Genomic DNA, 24892 nt, shown 5'->3' on the forward strand with positions numbered 1-24892 from the left:
GCAAAAGAACCAACAGCTAATAGAATTTAATTTAGTTAATTAAATGAATTAATTTAAAGTATTTTTGACACTTTTGATTAAGTAGTCTATATTTTTTTCCAAACTAATAAATGCTTGTAAAATGCCAAGTTTTATTTATCAGCATATGTGTAATAAAAGCAAGCCAATAAGTTCCAAATGAATTGGATGAAAAGTCTTTTGTTCAGCTTAGAAGTTCTTAGCCCTTTTATCAGAAGGATTTATCAACATCTATTAGTCATGATGGCGGTACAGAGACGGTATACCTCTAAATTCCATTTTTATAGTACATTTGAGTGTTCAAAGCACTTCACGTATTCTTATAACAGCCCTGGAAGTTGAGTATTATCATCCTTAGACTGAAGCCAAGAAAGAGTGGCTTGACTAAAGCTACCAATTAAGTTCCTAGCAAAATTCAAGTGGGTGATTTCTTGGACTGTAGCTCAGTCTCCTAGCCACTATGGCACACTAGCTCTCATAACCCACAATATTAAACAGAGTTATGCAGATGCAATACCCATTTTTTTCATGGGATGACTTCCAAGTAGATACGTACAGGATTGTTGTGTAAACCTCATAAATACAGAGATACCTGCAAATTCAATTCTGGTCTAAAAATAGTCTGAGGCGTTGCTTAACACCTGAACAAAGAGGCTTCAGGTATTTATTTATTTTTAAATCATTTTTATTGATTTTCCAATAAAAACAGCGGCTTCAGGTATTTTTAACTCATCTAGTACACAGTCCTATGCAGCAATAGTGGGGAACGTCAGGCCCAGTGTGTGTGGCAAATGTGGCCCTCTGCGACTCTCTATCTGGCCCCTGGGATATGGTCCTTCTTTGGTCACACGTCCTCTCTCCTTAGGCCATGCCCCTAATCAGCCTTACTTTGAACCCTCCTTGAGTGTTTCTGCCTGGCTGGAATGTGTTCTTGAACTCTGATAATGCCTCTTCACTGCCTGGAGAGTGGGGTGTGAGAGTATGCAGAAATTCGCCTAGCGCACAAAGGTAACATTCACAAGCTTTGTTCTGCTTTCACCTCCGGCCCTGGTCACCAGACAAAATTTCACAAGCCTCTAAGAATTCACAGGCTGTAACAGAGACTCTGGGGCTCGAACCAGGAATCTCATGTCCTGGGCTTGGAAGCTAACAAACTGAACCATTTAGAATAAAAAAAAAAAAGTCCCCAAAAGAGCACAAGCATACCGTGAGGAGGCTTCGGCAAATATCTGTCGCAACTTGGCTTCACTTTCACCATAAAACCTGCAACAAAATCAAAAACCATTTAGCAGCTTATTTTGGTCTGTTTACAAAAACTTGGGCATTTTATTCACGCAGTTCTCCCCATGGGCACATATACTTAAACGCTGTATAAATGGTTTCATATAAACAGATCATCAATCATTCCTTCACTTCTCTTGACGGATGCAGAAGTGACTTATTTTCCAAAAAATACTGCCGCTCTAAAGTGGGTCTTTGTTTTGTTTTAAGCAGGTACAAAACAGCAACTGTAGCTGGAGGGCAGGAAAAAGCAAAGCAAGGATAAATAAATTAGGAAGACTTACTTGCTTATTATTTCTGGGCCGTTAATGGTGGAGACGTGAGCCCCAACCTCATTTGCAATTGCTTTGGCTATCAGGGTCTTCCCTGTTCCTGGAGGACCATAGAGAAGCACCCCTCGAGGAGGTGGGATTCCTTTAACGAGTCAGATAGAAGAGGAAGAGATCACATTTCATGGACTGGCAGAGATTTTAAAATAAATAATGATAATGATGCAACTACTCCTGTAGTGACAAATACAAATGATTCTGAAAAATACCATTAACTGTATATGAAGACACTAGCATCTTGCAACTTTTTGCAATGAGATCTCCCACACCTGCAATATTTCCAAGTACGTAGATCAACGGCACATTTCTATGAACAATTTTAAACAACAGCTGTACATTTGAGCCTTTTGAAAACGATGTCATTAAAAAGCAGGTCTGCCTCAACTTTTAAAAACCCTTTAAGATATCAAATCTGCTATCTTACTCTTTCTGGTACAGTGGACCCTTTAGTTACATGCCGCTCTGGATACATAACTTTCGGGTTATGAATGTGGCAAACCTGAAAGTGTATACTTCTGAGTTTCGCCACATGCACATGTGCAGAAGCGCTCAATCGCACCGTTCGCATGCGCAGGAGCGGCGCCTCTGCCTACAGACATTTTGGATTGCGGTCGGACCCCTGGAACGAACTTAATTTGTATCCGGAGGATCCACTGTATTGGCAACACAGTACTTCTAAAAGCAAGGTTAGGGTGCTAGGGCTGAAGTCGAAAAGACAGTTCATAGAATCATAGAATTTGTAGAGTTGGAAGGGACCATGAGGGTCATCTAGTCCAACCCCCTGCAAGGCAGGAATATTTTGCCCAATGTGGGGCTCAAACCCATAACTCTGAGATTAAGAGTCTCCTGCTCTACCAACTGAGCTATCCCAGCTGCTAGGGAGTAAGTGCTACGGCACACAGTGAGACTTAAACAGGAATAAAATTGCTACAACACAGCTACAATCCTATGCACACTTACTTGACAGTGATACCCGTTGAACTCAATGAGACAGGCTTCCAAGAGAACAGGGACACAGGATTGCATTGCAAATGTTCTGAAACCTTACAAGCTTCCAACAGAATCCAGCCAAAGTTCATACTGGAGTCCCATGGATTTTCAACGGGCCAGGCACATATTAAATTCTTCTACTGATATTGACAGTGCGGTCCTAACTCTGCCTACTCAGAAGTAAGTTTTATTTACTTCCAGTGCTGGGCAGAACTGTAGTACTTACAGCCTACATATCAATGTTACCTTACAACACTGAACAATACAGATTTTTTTTTTTTAAGATACTAAGTATAGTTTAAAGATAGTGTTAATTACTAAAGCCCACTGAAACACAATAAAAATGTAATAGAAAGTGAACTGCACCCCTGATTTTACAAAATAAAAGATGTTAAAACACATTAATTATTACAACAAAATGCATTGCCATCCACACACACACACCACATTCTTAAGCCACTCTGCAAAACCTTGAACAGATTATTCCATTACTTAACATGCCAGAAAGGTATAACAGAATAGCAAGTAAAATCAGTTATAGGCAGCAGGAAAGATCTATCATCAGGGCAGAAAGAACGCTGCTCTTTGCAGGGGAAAGATATGCAAATATTTAATAACAAGTTGTTAACAAGACATCTAATTCACATCTATCCTACCATAACTTCTAAACAGGCCAGGCTGCTTCAGGGGAAGTTCAATCATTTCTCTTATGGTTTTTAGCTGGTGATCGAGTCCACCTATAGAACTGTAAGTAACCTTCGGTTCCAGATTACATTCTTCTGTTTCTTTAGTTCGAGATTCAACGAAACATATCCTAGTCCTTGAAGATATGAAGTAAAATGGCTCAGAGCTCAAGGATGCTCCTGTTTGACTAGCCTGCAGTAACCCTTCAGAGGGAATGCAGGCCTCGCCACCTTTTAACTTGGTAGTTTCAGGTACAGGAGTGGAGGCTGCAACATGGTCACCAAATAACTGCATCTCTGTTGAACCAGAAATCTCTTCCTCACACACCATGGTATCTATGGAGGCATTAACGGATAAACTGTGATCCACCTGCTTGCATGGAGTGCTGGTAGATGTTCCTTCTCGACTATCTTCAATGAGCAGTTTATCAAGTTGCACAGATAAGTCAAAATCACTGGTGTCAAGTGACAGTTTCTGTTCTAGCATCGAAACGGGACTGTCCTCCATTTCCCGCAGAACCCCGTCTGTTCCTTTCACCTTTGTAACCATCAGGTTGCAAAATCGGCCATAGAAACTGATTTGCAGGAGGTTTCCTGGTAAAACCACCTTTCCATCTATAAGAAACAAAACAGGAGAGCTTAAAAACATCACCATTTTTTTCCAGCAGTTCGTGTTTAAAAGATACAGTGTAAATAAATGCTTCATTCCAGTTGTGCGACAGAAATTCAGGAGAGACTCCCGCTGGAGGAAAACCTTATTTTCCCTAATTCCACCTTCCCACCAGCATTGCCTTCCACTCTGTTCTATAAGATTCCCGGCCTTCCAGAACAGCTTTTCAGATGCCACATGAGGTAACTGGTAAAAGCTGCCCCCCTGAACCAAGGTTGTATAGTGGACAGAGTTCCTCCCATAGGTAGTCTAGATCAAACACAATGTCTTACCTTTGATGCAATATGTGTAACTTATTTCTGTATATTAGTTTTGCCTTCTCACAGTGTTATGCATGTGGCTATCAGATGGAATGATGATAATATTGTTTTTTAATTGTATATTCCCTTGCTATTTTTCTTATTCTCAATAAATAAAAGCTTTTTAAAAAAAAATTGGGAAATGGAAAAATAAAGGAAGGTGGAGGAATATAAAAATAAAGGGATTTGAAATATAGGCAATGGTGTGGCTGAAGTGTGAAGTTTCAAATCCTCTGAATTCTCCCATTCTTTCTACTACCATTAAATCAGAGTCATGTATTGACTATTTGAAGACTCAATCCTTACCTACAGAACTTTTCACATGCTGGGTGACAATATGGGAAAAGAAAGGAAATGCAGTATTTTCTGTCAGTTTTTACAATTACAGTGGTACCCCGCAAGACGAATGCCTCGCAAGACGGAAAACCCGCAAGACGAAAGGGTTTTCTGTTTTGGAGGCGCTTCGCAAGACGAATTTCCCTATGGGCTTGCATCGCAAGACGAAAGCCCATAGGGAAATGCTGGCGGTCGGGAGCAAAGACTTTCGCCCACAGCCGGCCTTCAGAAGAGGACCTCTTCTGAAGGCCGGCGGGGGGCAAAAGTCTTTGCTCCCCCCCGCCTGCCTTCCCCCCGCCTGCCCTGGGCGATCTTAAAATGCTGGCGGGCGGGAGCGAAGCGTTCGCTGCCGACCCCCAGCATTTTAAAATCTCCCCGGGACAGCAGAGAAGTCTCTGCTGTCCCGGGGAGATTTTAAAATGCTGGGGGTCGGGAGCATTTTAAAATCTCCCCGTGTCCCGGGGAGATTTTAAAATGCTGGGGGGCTGCCGACCCTCAGCATTTTAAAATCTCCCCAGGACAGCAGAGACTTCTCTGTCCCGGGGAGATTTTAAAATGCTGGGGGTCGGGAGCGTTCGCTGGCGACCCCCAGCATTTTAAAATCTCCCCGGGACAGCAGAGACTTCTCTGTCCCGGGGAGATTTTAAAATGCTGGGGGTCGGCAGCGAACGCTTTGCTGCCGACCCCCAGCATTTTAAAACGCTGTTCCGAAGCGGGGTGGGCGGGAACACCTGCCCCAGCCGCCCCACTTCGGAACGCTGTTCCGAAGCGGGAGGGGGGGCGGGAACAGCTGCCCCAGCCGCCCCACTTCGGAACGCTGTTCCGAAGCAGGGAGGGGGGGCGGGAACAGCTTCTGAAGGCGGGCGGGGGGCGAAAGTCTTTGTCCCCCCTGCCTGCCTTCCCAGGGGCTTTTAAATCGCTCCGGACAGCGGAGAAGTCCTCCGCTGTCCGGGGCGATTTTAAAATGCCGCCCGCCAGCATTTTAAGATCGCCCGGACAGCGGAGAAGTCCTCCGCTGTCCCGGGGTTTTTTAAAATGCTGGGGGTGGGAAGAAAAGCCCTTGTCCCCCCCCCCCCAGCCTTCAGAAGAGGTCCGGGGACAGACTGTCCCCGGACCTGGTCTGAAGGCGGTTTCCCTAGGAACGCATTAATTGATTTTCAATGCATTCCTATGGGAAACCGTGCATCGCAAGACGAAAAAACCGCAAGACGAAGAGACTTGCGGAACGAATTAATTTCGTCTTGCGAGGCACCACTGTATAAACTTTAGCACAGAATGTATCATTTAGCATTCCAAAGAGAAAGAAAGAAAGAAAGAAAGAAAGAAAGAAAGAAAGAAAGAAAGAAAAGGTGATTAGAAGGGCATAATACACCAAGAACCAATAGATTAAAACCCATACCTAGATTTCTTAGGAGACTGGCAGTCAACTCGTCCACATTAAGGCAAGCATCTTCATTCCTGGAAACGTGTGGAAAAATTACAACCTGGCACTATATTACCCACATCAATAATAACCGATGAATAGAAAGTTATTGCTAAAGCAAGTGTAATTCAAGAACAACCATGTGTAGCCTAGCATAAGAAACTAACAATACACTCATACACATGTCTACTCAAAAGAAAGTCTCACTGACTTTACTGTGACTTGCTCCCAGGTCAGTGAGCAGAGGACTGCAGCCTAAGTAAATTTTCTGTTTCCGTTATACGGTATTAAAAAAAGGTAGTTATATTGATCTCTCTTTTGCATAACATGGGAAATGTTGGTTCCAAACATATAATATAGGATGGGTTCAACTTCCTGCATTCTGACTGTGTGATAGGATTTGGTGCTGTCAGAAATGCAGTACAGTCATACCTCGGGTTAAATATGCTTCAGGTTGAGCGTTTTCAGGTTACACTCCGTGGCAACCCGGAAGTAACGGAACGCGTTAGTTCTGGGTTTCACTGCTCACGCATGCGCAGACGCTCAAAATGATGTCACGCGCATGCGCGGAAGTGGCGAACCATGACCCGCGCATGCGCAGACGCGCAGTCGTGTGTTACGTTCTACTCAGGATGCAAACGGGGCTCCGGAACGGATCCTGTTCACATCCAGAGGTACCACTGTACCACCATGAGAGAGATAAAAGGTTGCAGCGGTGACACCAAAATACTGCATTCCAACTCCTGTAACTCCCTTGTGTTGCCCATTAACAAAGTCAGCTTGCACCCTATGCGTGTCAGGTATATGAAATCAATATGCCCAACTCTACAAATCTACCTTTGGGAAATACCTCTTGGAACAGTTCACAACCCTACATTCAACCATAGTTTAAAAGAGACAATGGGCTGGATCCAGCTCACATGTCCCACTAGCAGACACTCATAAGAGGACTTCCACTAGTGTCATGGGGTTCCCCCACTCCTTCCCCCTGCATGCGTCCCCCAGGCGGCTCTCAAAAGCCGGATAAACCATAGGGAGGGGGGGTGTTCTGTCTCGGCCATTGGAAGACTGGAGAAAATGCATATATTTTCAACATACCTCAGCTTCAAATGTACGTCCTCTGCCTGCATAACAGCACCAGTCACAGGCTCGACAATGACTGTTTCGCCAAGTCCCACTTTCAGATTTTTTTGTGTAATTCCACTTAAACCAATTTTTCCACCAGGAAAGCCGGCAACAGGCCATGCAGTACAAACCTATCCAAAATATAACACACAGAACCAGCAATTAGCAAATCTTAAACTGCTCCTCTCATCCTCAGGTTTTGGCGGGGGGCAGGGGGGGGCAGTGAGCACAGGGGAGGGAGAAACAGGGGCAAAATGTCCCAGGTTCAATCCCCAGTATCTCCAGATAGGACTGGGAATGTCCCATCTGAAACCCTGGAGAGCAGCTGCTAATCAAAGGAGACCATCCTTAGCTACATGGACCAGTGGTCTCACCCGCTGAAAGGCAACATGGGAAAAGACGAGAAGCATTTGGTATATATTCCAGGTCTCTCTCTCTCTGGTCTCATTTGGGCTCTCTTGGACCAGAAGCTGCAAAGATGCAAAAACAGCACTGTGCTGCTTCCCTTTTTTGTGGGTAGGAGATGCAAGGGCCGTGTGATTCCATTCTGGATGCAATGGGAAATTGCAGTTCACCAGAAAGGCCACAACACTTCCAAGAAATTGCTTCAGAGACCAAGTTCCATCATCTCTTTCCTTCCTTCCTTCTCCTCCCTGTACCATCACTTTCCACAAGCTCCAGGAAATCATAATCCTGGAGATAATAGCATAGCCTTTATTGCCTCTAGTACAGGAGAGGGCAGGATCTATTGAGAAATCTCTGGCAATCTGCAATAGGCTCCTATTTGTTTAACAACAAATTCCGTGTCAATTGGTAGAATTGGCACTACTACACGTGCCACATAATGCGTGATCCACGTTTGTGAGAATCTGGTCGTTTAGTGTGGCAGTACCTCAACTTTGGAACTCCCTGCCTATTGAGATCAAGCAGCTGCCTTCAATTTACCCTTTTCAGTGCCTTCTGAAAACATTCTTTAGACTAGCCTACCCACAAAGTTGAGGTCATTTTAATATGTTTTAGTATTTTAGCTTCTGTAGGTTTGAAAGTAGGGCTGCAAACATTTTTATTTTATTGTATTGCCTTATCTTTTTGTAAACTGCTTTGAGGTTTTGTTTTTTTTAATAATGTAGCAATGTATAGATTATATGAAATAAATGAATAACAGCAGTGACTGGACTACTGTAATCTGCTCTTTGTGGGGTTTCCCTTGGAATTGTTCTGGAAGCTGCAGTGGTACAGAATGCTGCAGCGAGGTTTGTTTGTTTGTTTGAATTTATACACTGATTATAAACAACAACAACCCTCAAAGTGGTTTACGAAAGTTAAAACAGTAAAATCAAGCTGACTTCGAAGCCCACTTAGCTCAGCCCATGGAAATGAAGTTCAACATCTGGAGGGCGAAAAGTTGCCCACACCTAGAGAACTTCATAAGTTCTGAGGGACTGATCACTTGCTTAAAAGCATCACACCCCAATATCAGAAATTTCTTACTCAACATAAAGCTTAGAAATCAGCCAAGCCTTCTCCCAGGAAATCCCATGGAAGGGCTCAACACATATTTGAATTGCTTCCCACTGATTTAGCATAATCATTTTCCCACCATCACCACCGCACTCCAACAATTCAGCATGAAAAGAATCATCACCTCTTGTTTTCCATTTTTACTGGTGAGCAACACTGGTCGGCCTATGCATATATTTGCCAGTTTCATGTTGTTGAGGGCCAGCTGCACAAGAGATCTTCTGTAACTTTTGGGGACTTTGTCATCTGCTAAAATTAAAGAAGAAACAACGTGTGCTGTGATTTATCATTTGCTCAAGCAACAATTTCTAGCCATGTAAAATCTATCCCCACCCCCCAAAGAAAAACATTACTATGAGTAACAGACTGCGTTGTCACAGAAATCATTGTGTCTAATTTTGTATCAAAAGCTGTTTACACTATTGGCCCTCACAATCACCCATAACAGGATATGAAAGTGCAAAAATGTTTATTTAGGCAAAGAATCAACATCTAAAGCAAGCAACCAGAAAAACTCTAGGACAACATCCTAAATATTTCTGTGCTGGATACATGTTCAGATTTCGCTACAGATGTTTGTTTTAAATAGACCTTGGCTGTGTTTGTATGAACACATGCAGTCTAGCCTTGAGATTCTTGGAGGAAAGGACATCAATCTGGGAAAATAAATAAGCAACCTGCCTCTCCCTCACTTGTCTCCACTCAACCACTTTACAGAATTGAGACTTTACAGGTCATAACGAGTAGGAATGTGGATTTTTCCATGCACACACATCTGACACACACCAAAAGGGGGAAGGGAGTGTTTTCAAGATACCAATGAAGAAAGACTCCTGCGTGTTAAACCGACACATTTGCAATCACCGTATAAACTTGTGTCGGAGGCAACACAAAACTCGAGTTGCTCTTTGAAGTTCCTCTTTGGGAACTATAGAGCGGCACAGGAATTTACAACTCACTCAACTTCAAAGATGGAAGTTCTGCATCCCCATTAAAGAAAAGGAGCATCGAGGACAAAACTGCAAGACAGAGGGAAAGTGTGGCATAGCTGAGAAAGCATTGAACCTAGACGGGGTGGGCGCCCAGGATTCATTTGCATGGAGCTCAGCGAGGAATCGTGGGCCAGTCCCACTTTCCCAGGGTGGCTGTGAACAGGAGCAGGGAGGGGCATCGAGGATGCAAGCAAACCACGCTTGCTTGGCTAATCGTAGTTGCTTTAAACAAGCGCCACATGCGGTACTCCGACGCCTCTGAGGAAAAGCGGTTCCAGCCGAGTCGCTTAGCTCAGGGCTGCCAGCCTTACCTTTGCTCAGGAACTCGGCAGCAGCCAGGCTCAGCCTGCCGGGAGCCTCGGGAGCCGCCTGCCCCAAGGCAAGCGGGGAAGCGGCGTCCGGGCGGGGAGGCCGCCCCTTGCTTTTCCTCCTGCAGGAGGAGGACATGGCACCGGGCAAGAGGGGAGCACGCGGGAGGCGGCGCAACGGAGCCGGAGATGCTTCTCTCCCGAGGAAGGCCGGCGCCGCCCAAAGAGGAGCTGTGCTTGCAAGGCGGCCGAGCGGCGCCCCGCGCAACCTCCCACTTCCGGACCCGATCGCGAGCCTTGGTCTCCTCCATATGCGGGGTAGGAATGGTGGAAGCACATAGGCGCCAATGGTAAAGCCCATACAATAAGGGTCCCTTTCCCCGAGACGCTTTGAAACAAAAATATAAAAAATAAATAAATGTGTGGCTGTTTTTTGTGTTTTTTTAAAGGAAGTTAGTGCCAGGGATCTGCACATCTTTTAAGATGCGCAAATGGGAATCTTTTAGGGAACTATTGACTTGAATCATCTCAGCGCCGCCCCTCGACTCCGCCTCAGAGGAAAGCTACCTTGCATCTCATAGAGTTACAGAAATCCTACACAGCCCAACTACAACAAGAACCCACCCACAGCACAGGACTCAATATGGCTAACCTGACCCAACAATACCCCCCACCCCACGCAAACAAATCTCACTGCCACCGGCGTAGCAACCCTCGCTGACGCCTGGGGCGCCCAAAGTGGTTTGAGCTTTTTTTCTACGAGCGATGAGATTGTCCCTCTATCGCTGCAACTCTGACCGCTTTGTCAACCGAGTTCGATGCCATGCCGGAATTGTCATTCGGAACTGCTTTGGGACTAAAGAGACCCGGCTCTTGAGCCACGTCCCCTAAGAGGAAGGTAAGGCTCCCTCGCCGCAGCTGCGACCAACACTTGCGGCCGCCAACTGAATTTGGGTTTTCACTTTAATTTTAAGCGGCGCTGTTGCTTTTAGCCAGCGATCAACGGACTAGAAAGCAAGTCCCGTCAAACTTCACTTTTAAGTCAAACACGCGTAGCGTTAAACTGATAGTGGTCGTGAAGCGAAATTCTGCGCCTAGCTCGGAAGTTCAATAGGGCTTATTGCCAGTTAGGTATGCATATGATTGCACCCTTTTAATGTGTCCACTTAAAACTAAGTCCCATCGGTTTCAAGGTAAGAGGGTGCGGGACTGCCGCTTTAGAGTGGTTTCACCTCCGCTTTCATCGCTTCACTGCTATTCTCACGTTACTTTGCCACTGCACGCCTAACCGCAGTTTACATCATCCATCTCTCTCTCTCTCTCTCTCTCTCTCTCTCTCTCTCTCTCTCTCTCTCTCTCTCTCTTGTAACAGCAGATGCAATCAAATAAATAAAGTTTAATATCCATCCATATCTCTCTCTCTCTCTCTCTTAACAGCAGAGACGCGGCGAGGCAAAGCGAACCGCCCCTACTTCGCTTTCCAGGAGGACGCGAGCAAAGCTTTACCTATGACTACCGGAAGTCTGAGCCATTAGCCTTTTCCCCGTTTCCTATCTCTGAGGCGTTCGCTTGTTGCTGTCGCCGGAGCTGCCGCCATGTTAGGGGCCGGGTGGACGGCGCGGGGCCGGCGGCTCTTGCCGTTGGCTTGCCGGCTCTTGCAGCCTCGTCCTCCGCGCCGCGTTTGCTCGAGTGGCCGCCTTCGAAGTGACTCCGCCGCCGCCGCCTCTGGCCTGTCCGAGGCCGGGCTGCAGCCGCTGCGGGATAAGTTTGGCGGGCTGAGCGTGCGCCTGTCCCAGCTGCGCTCCCCGGAGAGCCTGGAGCCAGAAACCTTCCGGAGGTGCCTGCAGGGCAAGTCATTTTGCTGAGCCTCTGGGGAGACTGGCGCGTCTTTGCAGGGTCGGCGCTCGAGGAGCTGCCTGGCAGACCAAAGCTCGCTCATTTATTCTCCTTTTTTCCTGGTGGGCGATCAGCTTGTTGGTTGCGCAACACTGTCCAGTCATATATAACGATGATGCAACCTGGATTTGCCGATATAGGATTTAGAATCCCCCCATGCCTTGTTTCATCCGAATCATAGCTTCATATCCTGGCTTCCTGCCCAGTCCGAATGGAATTAATTGAATCCATATTTAGTTTTCTTGCACAACAAAGGAAGGAGAAAAGCAACTGTATCTTGCAGCCAAATTGCCTGTTTTTTTGTATCTCTGTACAAATACAGCCAGTGTGATTAATGCCAGCATTTAGCTTTCAGATACAGGGGATCATTCAAAAGGATCATTCATTTTAGCGGATCAGCAGATCATTCATTTTAGCTTGTGCACATATTTCTTTTATCACTGAAGCAACCATAGCTACCCCTTATACAGTATATGGACATTGTATATATAGAGGGCTTGATGAGGCAAGTGACCCTCACTTGTTCCAAGCCTCCAAGAGCTAGCGAGCCCCACCTGGCCAGCATAGACATCAGTATATTCTTCTGTGCTTCTCTCCTCCCAGATTCTATTAGGCAATGGAGAACAGAAGGCTACGTAGCAGTCTGGCTGCATGTTCCTATTCTACAAAGCAGATTTATAGCTGTGGCTGCAGAGCAAGGCTTTGCCTTCCACCATGCAGAATCGGACTCTGCCACACTCACCCTTTGGCTAGCAGAAGGACACAGCAGGTTACCCCATTATGCTACTCATCAAGTAGGAGTTGCAGGTGAGCTTCAGAGAGAGAGAAACATTGTGTATTGTTGTCTGTGTTGGTGGCTAATAATAACCAGAGTTGTGGATCCCGCCTCAATTCACAAAATTTTCCAGACCACAAAAAGTTGGTTTAGGATTGTAGCATAGCTAAATCTGTAGAGGGCAGCAAAGACAAAAAATACTTTTTGATTTGTTTTTAAGGGCATGTTTGAGCATGTTTTTGAGCTTATGGGGAAAACAATAGTCGTACCTTGGAAGTCGAACGGAATCCGTTCTGGAAGTCCGTTCAACTTTTAAAATGTTCAAAAACCTGCAGCCAATCAGAAGCCCATCGGACATTCGGCATCCAATAATAGTTAAAAAACCGGAACAGTCACTGTTCAGGTTGGCGACGTTTGGGAGCCAAAACGTTCAAGAACTAAGCTGTTTGAAAAACCAAGGTACGACTGTACAGTAATTAAAACATGGCTCACCCACCCAGGTCTCAGTGATACAGACCAGATCAGCCTCCTCATCCACAATCAGATCATGACTGAGGGAGGTCTTATTCAAAGCCAACCTGGCATTGAACAGCAGCAGCCGCCATAGACCTGAGAGGTATCTGAAAGGACAAGCACAATTTCCCAGGTTGGACATGGGGCTGGCACATTGCATAGTCACTGGCTGCCTGTGCTGTGTGCCTGTTATCTGGCCTCCCCACACCCTCCCTCTCCTTACTTAGAACCACCACAAATGAACATTTTTTGTATCAGGCTATTTCCATCTCCAGGTAACTGTAAGAGCCTGCCTCTGTCAGGTGAAAATATAATGCTGAAAGCACTGTCAGGGTATGCATGCCAATCTCAGTTTCTTAAAGAAACCCTGTTGTCCTCAGCGATTTTTGAAATATAATGGTAGTTAGATTTGCCCTAAAGCACTTACATTTCAAACAAACGCTACTTCCTGCCTATTCCTGTCTCCACCCCCATCGTTCTACCCGGACACTGAGGTCCAGCTCCGAGGGTCTTCTGGCGGTTCCCTCACTGCGAGAAGCCAAGTTACAGGGAACCAGGCAGAGGGCCTTCTCGGTAGTGGAGCCTTCCCTGTGGAACACCCTCCCACCAGATGTCAAAGAGAACAACAACTACCAGGCTTTTAGAAGACATCTGAAGGCAGCCCTGTTTTGGGAAGCTTTTAATGTTTGATGTATTATAGTATTTTAATATTCTTTTGGAAGCCGCCCAGAGTGGCTGGGGAGGCCCAGCCAGATGGGTGGGGTATAAATAATAAATTATTATTATTATTATTATTATTATTATTATTATTATTATTATTATTATTATTATTTCTGCAGTAACTCAATGCACAGGAAGGTTTTAATAATAACATACTGTATGGTTATTATTTTTCGCACAAACTTTTTTACAACACAAAAGTAAAAAGGACATTATAATTGAAACAAAAGTAAAATGTCCGGTGAGTCATACACTTCACTATGTTGTTAAAAATAGTATTGTGCTTTCAATATGCTCTGGTAACCTCTAGGTTAAATTACTGCAGCGTGTTGTATGTAGGGCTGCCTCTAAAGACTGTTCAGAAACTTCCACCGCTGCAGAATTCGTTGGCCAGATTGCTCATTCACACTTAGTGTCATAGAAATCTGAGACTCCTTTTGTAACACAAAAGCCAAGCACATTCTTAGCAGGTAACTTCCAAATTAATCTGAGCTTTTGCTTTGCATCCTAAATAAGATTCCACACCAACTAGAACGCTGCCAACCATGTACCAGAAGGGCAAAGTCATATCATTGTATGGCATAGGCTGGAAGACTTATGACTAATTTCCTAAGGAATGTCCTTTCAGAATGTTACATCAGGGTTGCTGTTTCATTTATAAACCATTCCTCCCACACATAAAAGTGTGATTAGTTTATTAAGCGTGCATATGGAAATACTTTTGCTTTGGAGTATATATGCCTTCATAAATGTAATTCTCATTGTCCTTCAAAAAGGCAGGATTAAAATGGAACAGGCAGGCAGCCCACGGAAGTTAGTGGCTAAACATGCATTCAGAAGCCACTGCCTGTCCATTAAGAGGCTTTAAATTTTGGGTAACGTGGGCAGAGAGACAGAGGGCAAAACTGATGCAGAGTGGAAAGATCAGACGCACGCAGGCACATTTTGACAGGGTTGTGGATCATCAGCCTCGTAACTAAGAAACATCTGAGCCACTTGTTTCAGATTTGGGGAAGTGATCGCTATATTGGTTTCGTCATGAGAGATGGCATTTCCAATGGTATCTTTTCTCTAAAGAATCACCCTTAATTTCCACCCTCTCCCCTTAAAGAACATCCAATGCTTTGAATATAACATTCAACCATTGGTTCTTCATTAAAAATCAGAGGATACAGAAAATATTCTTTCTCCAACAGGTGCTGTATTAGATGTCCACACTGGGAAAGTATTGGTCGTACAGGACAAGAATAAAGTAAGTCTTTCACATTATCTAGAAGAAATAATTTGGTGCTGGAGACATACTTCCGCTTGCTGGAAGGTTTTGGCACAAGATCCGTGCATTGCACGGTCTCGTGCATAAGACCTTGCACACCATCTCAAGATGTGTCCGTGCTTAGCACCTGCGCTAAGTCTTCCACTTGCTCTTGCACAGCATTTTGCAGAACAGTGCCACCACCAGAATTTCTGCCTCTGGCCTTTATCAAGATCCAGCCCTTTGACTTGAATGTAGTGAATTGTATTAACAAGCCTGTTTGTCTTTTACATCATGTAATGGTTAAAAGTTAACTTTATTTGCTTCCATCTGTAGTGACAAAATGACAAAGGCCAATACTTTTGAGTGTAGATCATCTCTGTGATCATTGTTTTTGTCAATGATTAGTTGGGATAGCAATGGTCTGAAGTAATACTTTTTCATCAGCTAACTATATTTAGAAAGGGTAATTCAGTTCTGCAAGTTCCTAAACAATCTGTACAAAAGCTCACTATGAGTTTTACTGGATTTTGATGCTGGCATTTTGCCTTTGCTTTTCCTTTTAAGTCATTGATGTTATCTTCATAATCTTTTGTTTGAACTTAAGGCTTGAGTGGGTTTTGTTTTTTCAGTTTGTGGAGCCTTCACACACTCTTTATTTGGTGGGTTGAAATTCAGCCATTTGTTAAATTAACAGATAATCAGCAAGTGTACATTGAAAGTGAAGTGTTATGTATTCTCACTCCCCAGTGTCCCATTGACCACCACAGTGGAACACTTCTGAGTAAGAATGCATTGGATCAAGTTGAACATATCTTGTTTGTGCCTTTAAATGTTTCATAGCCATTACGGGATGTTACAGACAGAATTACAAGGAGTAGATGGATTTGGTAGAATCTAGGATGGAAACTGAAGAAAAAATTAAACCATTAAGTTGCGAGGAGCAGCCTAATTTCTCTTGGTATTTTGGGGAAAAAAGCAAGCTACATTTGAGGTTTTAAAAATAAGCTACTGGGCGTCTGCTGTAATTTGTTTGAAGAGAATTTATTAAAAGTTTTAGCAGAGACAGCAAGGCAGCCAAAACTGGCAGAGTAACTCTACTCTGTACAATTCACTCTGTAAGCAGTAACCCATGTTGAATTGTACATGACTTAAAGCTACAATGCAGGAGTCAATTGCATTGGCATACATGTGTTGAACCTAATTTAGACCTATGGACTTGAATGAGATCATCATCATCATCATCATCATCATCATCATATACCCCACCCATTTGGCTGGGTTTCCCCAGCCACTCTGGGCAGCTGACAACACATAAAAAATTATAAAGCATCAGTCATTAAAAATTTCCCTAAACAGGGCTGCCTTCAGATGTCTTCTAAACATAAGATAGTTGTTTATTTCTTTGACATCTGATGGGAGGGCATTCCACAAGGTGGGCACCACGACCGAGAAGGCCCTCTGCCTGGTTCCCTGTAACCTCACTTCTTGCAGTGAGGGAACCACCAGAAGGCCCTCAGCGCTGGACCTCAGTGTCCGGACTTAATGATGGAGGTGGAGACGCTCCTTCAGGTATACCGACGTCTTATCAGCCTTATGGCCCGAAGAAGAAGAAGAAGAAGAAGAAGAAGAAGAAGAAGAAGAAGAGGAGGAGGAGGAGGAGTTTGGATTTGATATCCTGCCTTTCACTCCCTTTAAGGAGTCTCAAAGCGGCTAACGTTCTCCTTTCCCTTCCTCCCCCACAACAAACACTCTGTGAGGTGAGTGGGGCTGAGAGACTTCAAAGAAGTGTGACTGGCCCAAGGTCACCCAGCAGCTGCATGTGGAGGAGCAGAGACGCGAACCCGGTTCCCCAGATTACGAGGCTACCACTCTTAACCACTACACCACACTGGCTCTTAGTACAATATTACTGTGTTGGGTTATCTTGGGGCTGAAGGCAATGTAACGTAGTCATTGTAACCCACGCTCAAACATCAAGAGATACCCACCCATCATGAGGTCGTTTGATGACGTACTCACATTAGTCATGCAGAGTCAGTGGATAGCAGTGGCTGAACCACCCCTTTGCTAGGAAAATGGGGCCAAAGAGGAAAAGGATTGGACTGATATTGCAATCACAACTGCCAGCACCATAGCCAAGAGGATTTTCTGCTATGCAACCGGGATAGTTGTAGTTGAAACCAGGTAAAGCCAATAGCCATGATCAGGTGGGGCAAATACTGGGCCCCAGAAGGGCCCATCACATGCTTATATGGCATGGCACTATAAATAAAGGTTCTGGGCCAGACAGTTACATTGCCACTGCTTCTCTTGCTGCAAAAGCTTCTGATTGTCGCCCCCAACACACACATCGGAGGTGGAGCAAAGGAGTGTTGGGCATTGGGTAGATAATAGTGGCTGTGGATGCCTCACCCCATACTTCTCTTTATAGTGCAGGACGAAGGAAGTGCAAGAGCATGATGCTTTCAGCGCTGTCGCCCATTCCCACCTCCCAGTAAGCTTTGAGGGGGCCCTACCCGAGCAAGGGTATCTTGTCTAAGGCTCCATCAAACCGGGTGCCAGCACCAGCCATGATTCAGCAGTGTTAGGCACCCTGGCCCTTTGGGGTTGTCAATCATGGGGTTTAAACCCACTTATCTCCACGTTATACTGTGACCACTGTGGGTTCTTTTTCAAACAGAGGCATGTTTTGTCTGCGACATCATGATGCATTTATAGCCCCAGCGCAGCAATAAATTACGCATCTGAGCTGATAACCAGAATAGACCACTATTCATGGGACTCGCCAGATTATTTAAGCTGCACATATACACTTCGCTGCTTGGCCTCATAGCTGAACCTGCCAAAGCACAAGTGTTAGTTGTGGTCGTGGTGGTTTCTGTAATGTGGAACTGGAAGGCGGCCACTGAATATCCATCACATGATAATTGCCTCCACTCACTACAAATCTAAGGTAGATATGAATCAATAACTTGGTGAATTAAACCTCCATCCTCTTAACAGTTTGAGGATCCAGCTATGTATTTTAAAATCAGTGGAAAGTATAGCTGATGAAAGATACATTAAGAATGGCATAGAAATAATAAACTGAAATATAAAACTCTTAAGAATTTTATACCATATCTTAAAACCATTTATTACCTATACTAAAAAAAATGCTGGGATAGTTAAAAATTCTCAGTCAGCAACCAAATTATATATACCAGGAAGCATTTATTTCTATTGTTTTCTATAAGGTCTTGCTTATTTTCAGTTACCTTCTGATATTCTGGTCGAATAATTGCTTTTTCTTCTTCTTAGCTGTATGATTAGTTTTTAACTCACACTAGCTATACAGCACATTTAATTAATGGAAAGGCAGGCATTGTATGCTTCATTTGTAATTCAAAAGTTCAAGGACAAATCCTCCAATGTAGCAAGTAATGTAAAACTGCCTGCGTTTTGACAAATTGCCAGGTTTGGCACACAAATTGTAAACTGTTAACTGGCTACAGTTATACAGTTTGCAGCACAGGAAAATTCACACATCCCAATTTGGAAAAAATAACACTTTTTTTCTGGGTATCTGATGGGTGATGGAGAATATAATATTAATAGATTCAAGAAATAACAATTCCTCCAAAAATACGTTTTAAAACACTTTTAAGCAAGGGAGAGCGAGTTTATGAAGAACCATATTGTACTTGTTAAGGATTTGGCTTTCTGCCTTTTAAAAAAAAGTTGCTTGAAATTTGCCAGCAGCTACTTTTAGATTCAGAAACAGTGTGCTTAGAAACTTCACAGCACTTTAGATTCCAGTGGTGTGGCCAAATGTATTGAAAGTTCAAAGTCTATGTATTTGTGTAATGGTGACCTGCACTGTGTTAAGAGCTGCACATGCGATGTCATGGCTGAAGAGCATTAAAATGCAAAACAGTTTCCAGCCATGAAAAGCAAAGTCTAAAGGCCCATGAAACAAAATAGGTTACCCGCCAATTGGTTCTATAGGTAAATTAGTGAAGAACCCATTAATATGCTGTGAAGCAGGGGTGGGGGAGTCTCTCTGCACTCTGCTTTCATACCCTCATCTCAGCCAGTGTGGTGTAGTGGTTAAGAACGGTAGTCTCGTAATCTGGTGAACCGGGTTCGCGTCTCCGCTCCTCCACATGCAGCTGCTGGGTGACCTTGGGCTAGTCACACTTCTCTGAAGTCTCTCAGCCCCACTTGCCTCACAGAGTGTTTGTTGTGGGGGAGGAAGGGAAAGGAGAATGTTAGCCAGCCACTTTGAGACTCCTTCGGGTAGTGATAAAGCAGGATATCAAATCCAAACTCCTCTTCTTCTTCTTTTCTTCTGATGGGACAGGCAATTTTCTGTAGTATGGCCCCTGCTGCATTATGGAAGCCAAAAGGTCACTCTCTCTCACACACGCACTTGTCATTCAGAAGACATCTTAAGGCAGCCCTGTTCAGGGAAGTTTTTAACGTGTGATATTTTACTGTATTTTTGGTTTTTATGGAAGCCGCCCAGAGTGGCTGGGGAGGCCCAGCCAGATGGGCGGGGTGTAAATAATAAATAAATTATTATTATTATTATTATTATTATTATTATTATTATTATTATTATTATCCCATGGGGATGCATCGCCTAGAGCTGAGGTGGGGACCTCTTTTGAGCGCCAGGGTTAATCCCCCCTTGGGCAACATCATCATCATCATCATCATTATTATTATTACCCTACCCATCTGGCTGGGTTTTCCCAGCCACTCTGGGCAGCTCCCAACAGAATATTAAAAACACGATAAAGGATCAAACATTAAAAGCTTCCCTACACAGAGCTGCCTTCAGATGTCTTCTAAATGTCAGATAGTTGTTCATTTCTTCAACAACTGCTGGGAGGGCGTTCCACAGGGCAGGCGCCACTACCGAGAAGGCCCTCTGCGTCATTCCCTGTAACCTTACTTCTCGCAGTGAGGGAACCGCCAGAAGGCCCTCAGAGCTGGACCTCAGCTGAACGATGGGGGTAGAGACGCTTCTTCAAGTATACTGGGCCGAGGCTGTTTAGGGCTTTAAAGCTCAGCACCAACACTTTGAATTGTGCTCGGAAACGTACTGGGAGCCAATGTAGGTCTTTCAGGACCGGTGCCCTTCAGGACCTTTCAGGGGTCATATGTAGTTGGGGGCAGAGGCAAAAGAAAGGGATGCAACTCCTATTTTTATCCAATAGGCTACATTCTACCCATGCAAAAGCCAGACTCCTGTCTCTTATCTGGGCAAGAGGCATGATGATGGTTCAAGGATACATTCCAGTCAAGTGAATGCATAGCAGAGCTGATGGGGTCTTCATGGTCTGGAGAGAGTCCTGAGAGCCAGATAGAGAGGTCTGAAAGCCTGTGGTTGGCCTGCAAACTGGAGGTTCCCACTGCCTGCCTAGAGAATCCCTATCAGTCGTGGTACTGCTGCAATAGAACAAAATGAGCAGGCGCAGGGAGGTGCAGAAACCTCTCCCCATGCACAGTGTCAGTGAAATAACTGAGCATGCTCCTCTCTCCCCAACCCTTGCTCATACTTCGTGGCAGGAGCCTTCACCATGACAGGGAGAGAGCATACAAAACACTAGAAATTAGCTGCACTTAGATCCCATTGAAATCAATTGGACATGTCATTCACAACCAGACAATGGTTGGTTTCAGTGTGGGCTGTGTGCAACAAACTGGATCCAACTAATTGACTACAGAAGTTCTAGATTCAGGTAGGTAGCCATGTTGGTCTGACACAGTCGAAATAAAAGTAAAATAAATACAAAATTGTCTAGTAGCACCTTATAGACCAGTGATGGCCAAACTTGGCCCTCCAGCTCTTTTGGGACTACAATTCCCATCATCCCTGACCACTAGTCCCATTAGCTAGGGATGATGGGAGTTGTAGTCCAAAAACAGCTGGAGGCCAAGTTTGGCCATCAGTGTTATAGACCAACTAAGTTTGTTCTGGTATGTACATTCTCATTTTTGTTCATTCGACCTTGGATGCAAAAATGAAAATGTACATACCAGAACAAACTTAGTTGGTCTATAAGGTGCTAGTGGACAATTTTTTATTTTTATCTTTTTGACTACAGAAAGTTTTCCTTCTCTTACGGTGCACTGACCAAGTGAGTTGGAAGGATACTACTGCTTTAGGAAACACTCAGTCCCCACCCCCTCCCCATAACCACATATTAATCTGAAGCTGGTCTAACAAAAAGGAGAAAGACAATCAGAAATATGTAATGCATTACTCCTGGGGTGCAACTCAAAACAATGCATTCAACATACCTGTACTTCTTTGAAACGAATGTCATTAGCAGTAGGTATCACACCATGCTGGTAAACAACCTTTATCCATTTTGGTCTTTAAAAATTACACAAGCACATGATTCATCAGATGGCACACAAGAACCTCAGCTTTATTTTTCAGCTTCATAACCAAAAATGATGTGGTACGCATTGGTTATTACAGACACAAAAGAAAAATTCATAGCCAGTGCAGTATAGAACAGTACTACAATCAATCACTGTTTAGAAAATGTACTGGTGTTTGCAAACATTGAAGTAGAGTATACATGATTAAATATTAGATTACATAGGCTCCAGTCCAACAGAGAGTTAGGTACACTTAAGGTCATAGGCTTAAACTTGCCTAACTCAGCATTGGATTGTGGCTATAGAATATAATTACCTATAGCAGCTTTTAAAAACTGTTAATGAGCAGCAATGTTGCAAGTATAAACCATCTAACAGTCATCAGACAAATCAGTGTATGTTTTCTTGCAATATAACAGACATCTACTATATGCCTATTATATTGCAAAACACGTAGACACCTAATTGTATTTTGGTGATCACATTTGCAAAAACAAAAGAAAGGACCAGTCAAGAGAGGCAGCAATTTATTTCTGGTGTCTTATCGAAGGAAACAGATTAACCATATGGTTGTTTTTATTCCCCTGTTAAGACAAGAAATGCATGGAAATTTCCAGGAGGATTGTCTGAACCCGGTGAAGATATTGGTAAGTACTTGGCTATTTCGGTAATTACATAAGGTTGGTCCTTCCTCACCTCCCAAGTCGTCAGGCCTGCAATTTCTTTGAAACCTGTTGAAGGCAAATAGGAACTTCTGGCTGTAAGTAGGTAAAATGACGAATCCTATAGCACATCAAAATTGTTTGCATCCTTATTCCTAATAAGTAATTTTTCTTAATTTATATACACAAGGCATGGCATGATTTTACATCTAAAAGAATAACTCAGTGAAAACTGTCTTAATTTACTAATCTAGTCATGACATACTTAGTATTTCGTCACACTGGAAGCATATGTTGATTTCAGTGAAACTGCTTTTTTGGTTAAGTGAGCATACTTTGTAGCCTACCAACCTAGGCTACACCCTTACCTGGGAATAAGTTCCACTGAACTCAACAGGACCTATTTCTGAATAGATATGTTAATTTCACAAAATATACTTCGTCTGCAAGGTGGAAAACAATGGTATGAATCAACATACTAAAGACAGAATAGCAATTTGGTAGCACAGCAAAGCAGTCAGCCAACATTTTGCTAACGCATCGACAATCAGCATATACTGTGCAACTCACATTTTGCTATATGGCATGGATTATGTGCAGGAGTAACTCCTATTTAAAATTTACTCCTATTTAAAATTTACTATGTTGTTTCTCAAGGTTTGTGGTGCCTTTGTATCGGATGATGTTCAAGGCAGACTGTTGAAAATTTTGTTAAATGATATGAACGTTAATAATGTCATTATTTTAAAATAAATGTGGCTGCCCTGACATTGTAGGCCAAACCATGGTTTGCAAACCTGCTTCTAACCCAGCCAAGCTTCTAAAATGGTTTCATGCTAAATACAGCTAGGAAAAATGTTTGTGCAGAATTAATGCTAACCTTAGATATCTCCAGACTTGAAAGAGGGGAAACAGCATACGTAGGAAGGGAAGAGTGTCGTGATCACCAATCTTTTAGAGGGAATTAAGTAGCCCCTGTAAGGCAGGCTAGGGGAATTAATTTAGAATCTTACATTTTAATATCTGCCAACTTCCTTGGCCTCAAATGAAGGAAACTCAGAACAGGGAACAAACTCAGAACAAATGGGGAGCCCACTTGAACATTTGAATGGGAGACATAACTCTAGGGCCATAAATTATCTTATACCTTGGTTGTCAAATGGAATCTGTTCCGGAAGTCCTTTCGACTTCCGAAAATGTTTGACAACCAAGGTGCAGCTTCTGATTGGCTGCAGGAGCTTCCTGCAGCCAATCGGAAGCTACTGAAGCCGCGTTGGACGTTCAGGTTCCAAAGAACGTTCACAAACCAGAACACCCACGCCCAGGGTTTGTGGCGTTCAGGAGCCAAAATGTTAGAGTCCCAAGGCGTCCGGGATCCAAGGTACGATTTTAATGTTAGTAATGCCATTGCTAGATCACTCTTAAATCCACAATGAACTCTTGCAATAACAGGCTACTTACTACTTGGAAGGAGTGGCTCTGTCTTCCACATGTGCTAATAATTTTAAGTGCCACTGTATAACCCATTTATTTTAGTTTACTTATGGACATTGATACTGTATATCACCCATGTTTAAAACCACAGAGTGATTAATAATTACACATAAGACATATACCTAATTTCATAATTCCTAATTATGCATTTGCTGGACTGGGCTTTTTAAAATTATTTTTAGAGCCACAAACACATTTCCAAAATGTAAGTTTTACATATCAGAAATTAAGAAATTTATTAATGCTGCCTATATTCAAGGCCAAGGTTGTGTTTTGAAGCTCTGGGATAGCTCAGTCGATAGGGCATGGGACTCTTAACTCTCAGGGTCGTGGGTTTGAGCCTCATGCTGGGCAAACTATTCCTGCACTGCAGGGGGCTGGACTAGGATGTTCCTGGTGGTCCCTTCCAACTCTACAGTTTTATGATTCAGGTCGTACCTAGGATTAATCATAAATGCGGTAGCTCAGTTTTTAAAAAGCACAGAAAACTTTGACAGCAATTGCTTTGTTTGGTGTAAGGTGGTTTCATATACATTGCATTTCACATTAAAACACCTGCAATAGTGCTTTTATAGTATCTACAACCAAAGTATTTTGTGGAGATGGGTTTTTCTTTTTTGGGGGGGATATATTTTTCACTCAGTCTAACAGAGGGAGGGGTGGTGCTGTTGAATGCATGTTTACCACAACTGAAAATCTAATGGCAAAGCAAGAGAGAAGATGGAGGAGAGAATTACAGTTAATGCTTTTAAAAAAGGAACTCTTTCTTTTCCTCCTCCTTAGGGAACACAGCAGTCCGAGAAGTTTTCGAGGAGACTGGCATTAAGTCAGAATTCAAGTCCCTCCTAAGCATACGGCAGCAACACAGACACCCGGGAGCCTTTGGCAAGTCGGATATGTACATCATCTGCCGAATGGAGCCTTCCTCTTTCAAAATCAGTTTATGCCAACAGGAGTGCCTGAGGTGTGAGTGGATGGACCTAGCTGAGCTTGCCAAGACATCAGACACTACTCCAATCACCAGCAGTATTGCTAGATTGCTTCTTTATGGGTATAGGGAAGGGTTTGATAAAATTGATTTAACCATGAGAGAATTTCCATCCGTGTATACAGGCCTTTTCTATAAGCTGTACCACAGAGAGCTGCCAGAGAATTATAGAAACATGACAGGTTAGCAATACATTTAGTAGTGTTGTTTTTTGGCTTAGGGGAAAAAATCCCTTG

General features: G+C 43.6%; 2 protein-coding genes across 5 annotated transcripts in view; one reads left to right on the forward strand and one right to left on the reverse strand.

The window, feature by feature from the left end:
• The window catches only part of AFG2A (AFG2 AAA ATPase homolog A), a 175643-nt gene extending 165061 nt beyond the window's left edge, over positions 1-10582 (reverse strand). For 3 of the 4 annotated variants that reach the window (XM_081208064.1, XM_081208067.1, XM_081208066.1), the window contains exons 1-7: positions 9979-10582; positions 8800-8924; positions 7128-7285; positions 6006-6064; positions 3275-3916; positions 1584-1713; positions 1225-1281 (exon numbers count right to left, since the gene is read on the reverse strand). In XM_081208064.1, coding sequence (XP_081064190.1) covers positions 1225-1281; positions 1584-1713; positions 3275-3916; positions 6006-6064; positions 7128-7285; positions 8800-8924; positions 9979-10450 — 1643 coding nt within the window. In that variant the 5' untranslated portion in view covers positions 10451-10582. The remainder of the gene's footprint in view (positions 1-1224; positions 1282-1583; positions 1714-3274; positions 3917-6005; positions 6065-7127; positions 7286-8799; positions 8925-9978) is intronic. The other variant, XM_081208065.1, reaches the window with a different exon arrangement.
• A 159-nt stretch (positions 10583-10741) lies between these two features.
• On the forward strand, positions 10742-24876 carry NUDT6 (nudix hydrolase 6). Its single transcript, XM_081208238.1, has 6 exons — positions 10742-10873; positions 11413-11823; positions 12475-12678; positions 15076-15131; positions 22105-22159; positions 24452-24876. The coding sequence occupies exons 2-6, from the start codon at positions 11571-11573 to the stop codon at positions 24841-24843; spliced, it is 960 nt and encodes a 319-aa protein (XP_081064364.1). The 5' UTR covers positions 10742-10873; positions 11413-11570; the 3' UTR covers positions 24844-24876.
• Positions 24877-24892: the final 16 nt, after the last annotated feature.

This window comes from Podarcis bocagei, assembly GCF_964188305.1.
Source record: "Podarcis bocagei genome assembly, chromosome: 9".
Taxonomy (NCBI): Eukaryota; Metazoa; Chordata; class Lepidosauria; order Squamata; family Lacertidae; genus Podarcis; species Podarcis bocagei.

What these genes read in the sequence shown, in the direction of transcription:
- NUDT6 (XM_081208238.1), top strand. Translation starts at nt 11,571, where the DNA reads ATGTTAGGGGCCGGGTGGACGGCGCGGGGCCGGCGGCTCTTGCCGTTG. An exon ending in TCATCAAGTAGGAGTTGCAG is followed by an intron (nt 12,679 to 15,075) that starts GTGAGCTTCAGA and finishes TTTCTCCAACAG; the next exon opens with GTGCTGTATTAGATGTCCAC. An exon ending in TGAACCCGGTGAAGATATTG is followed by an intron (nt 22,160 to 24,451) that starts GTAAGTACTTGG and finishes CCTCCTCCTTAG; the next exon opens with GGAACACAGCAGTCCGAGAA.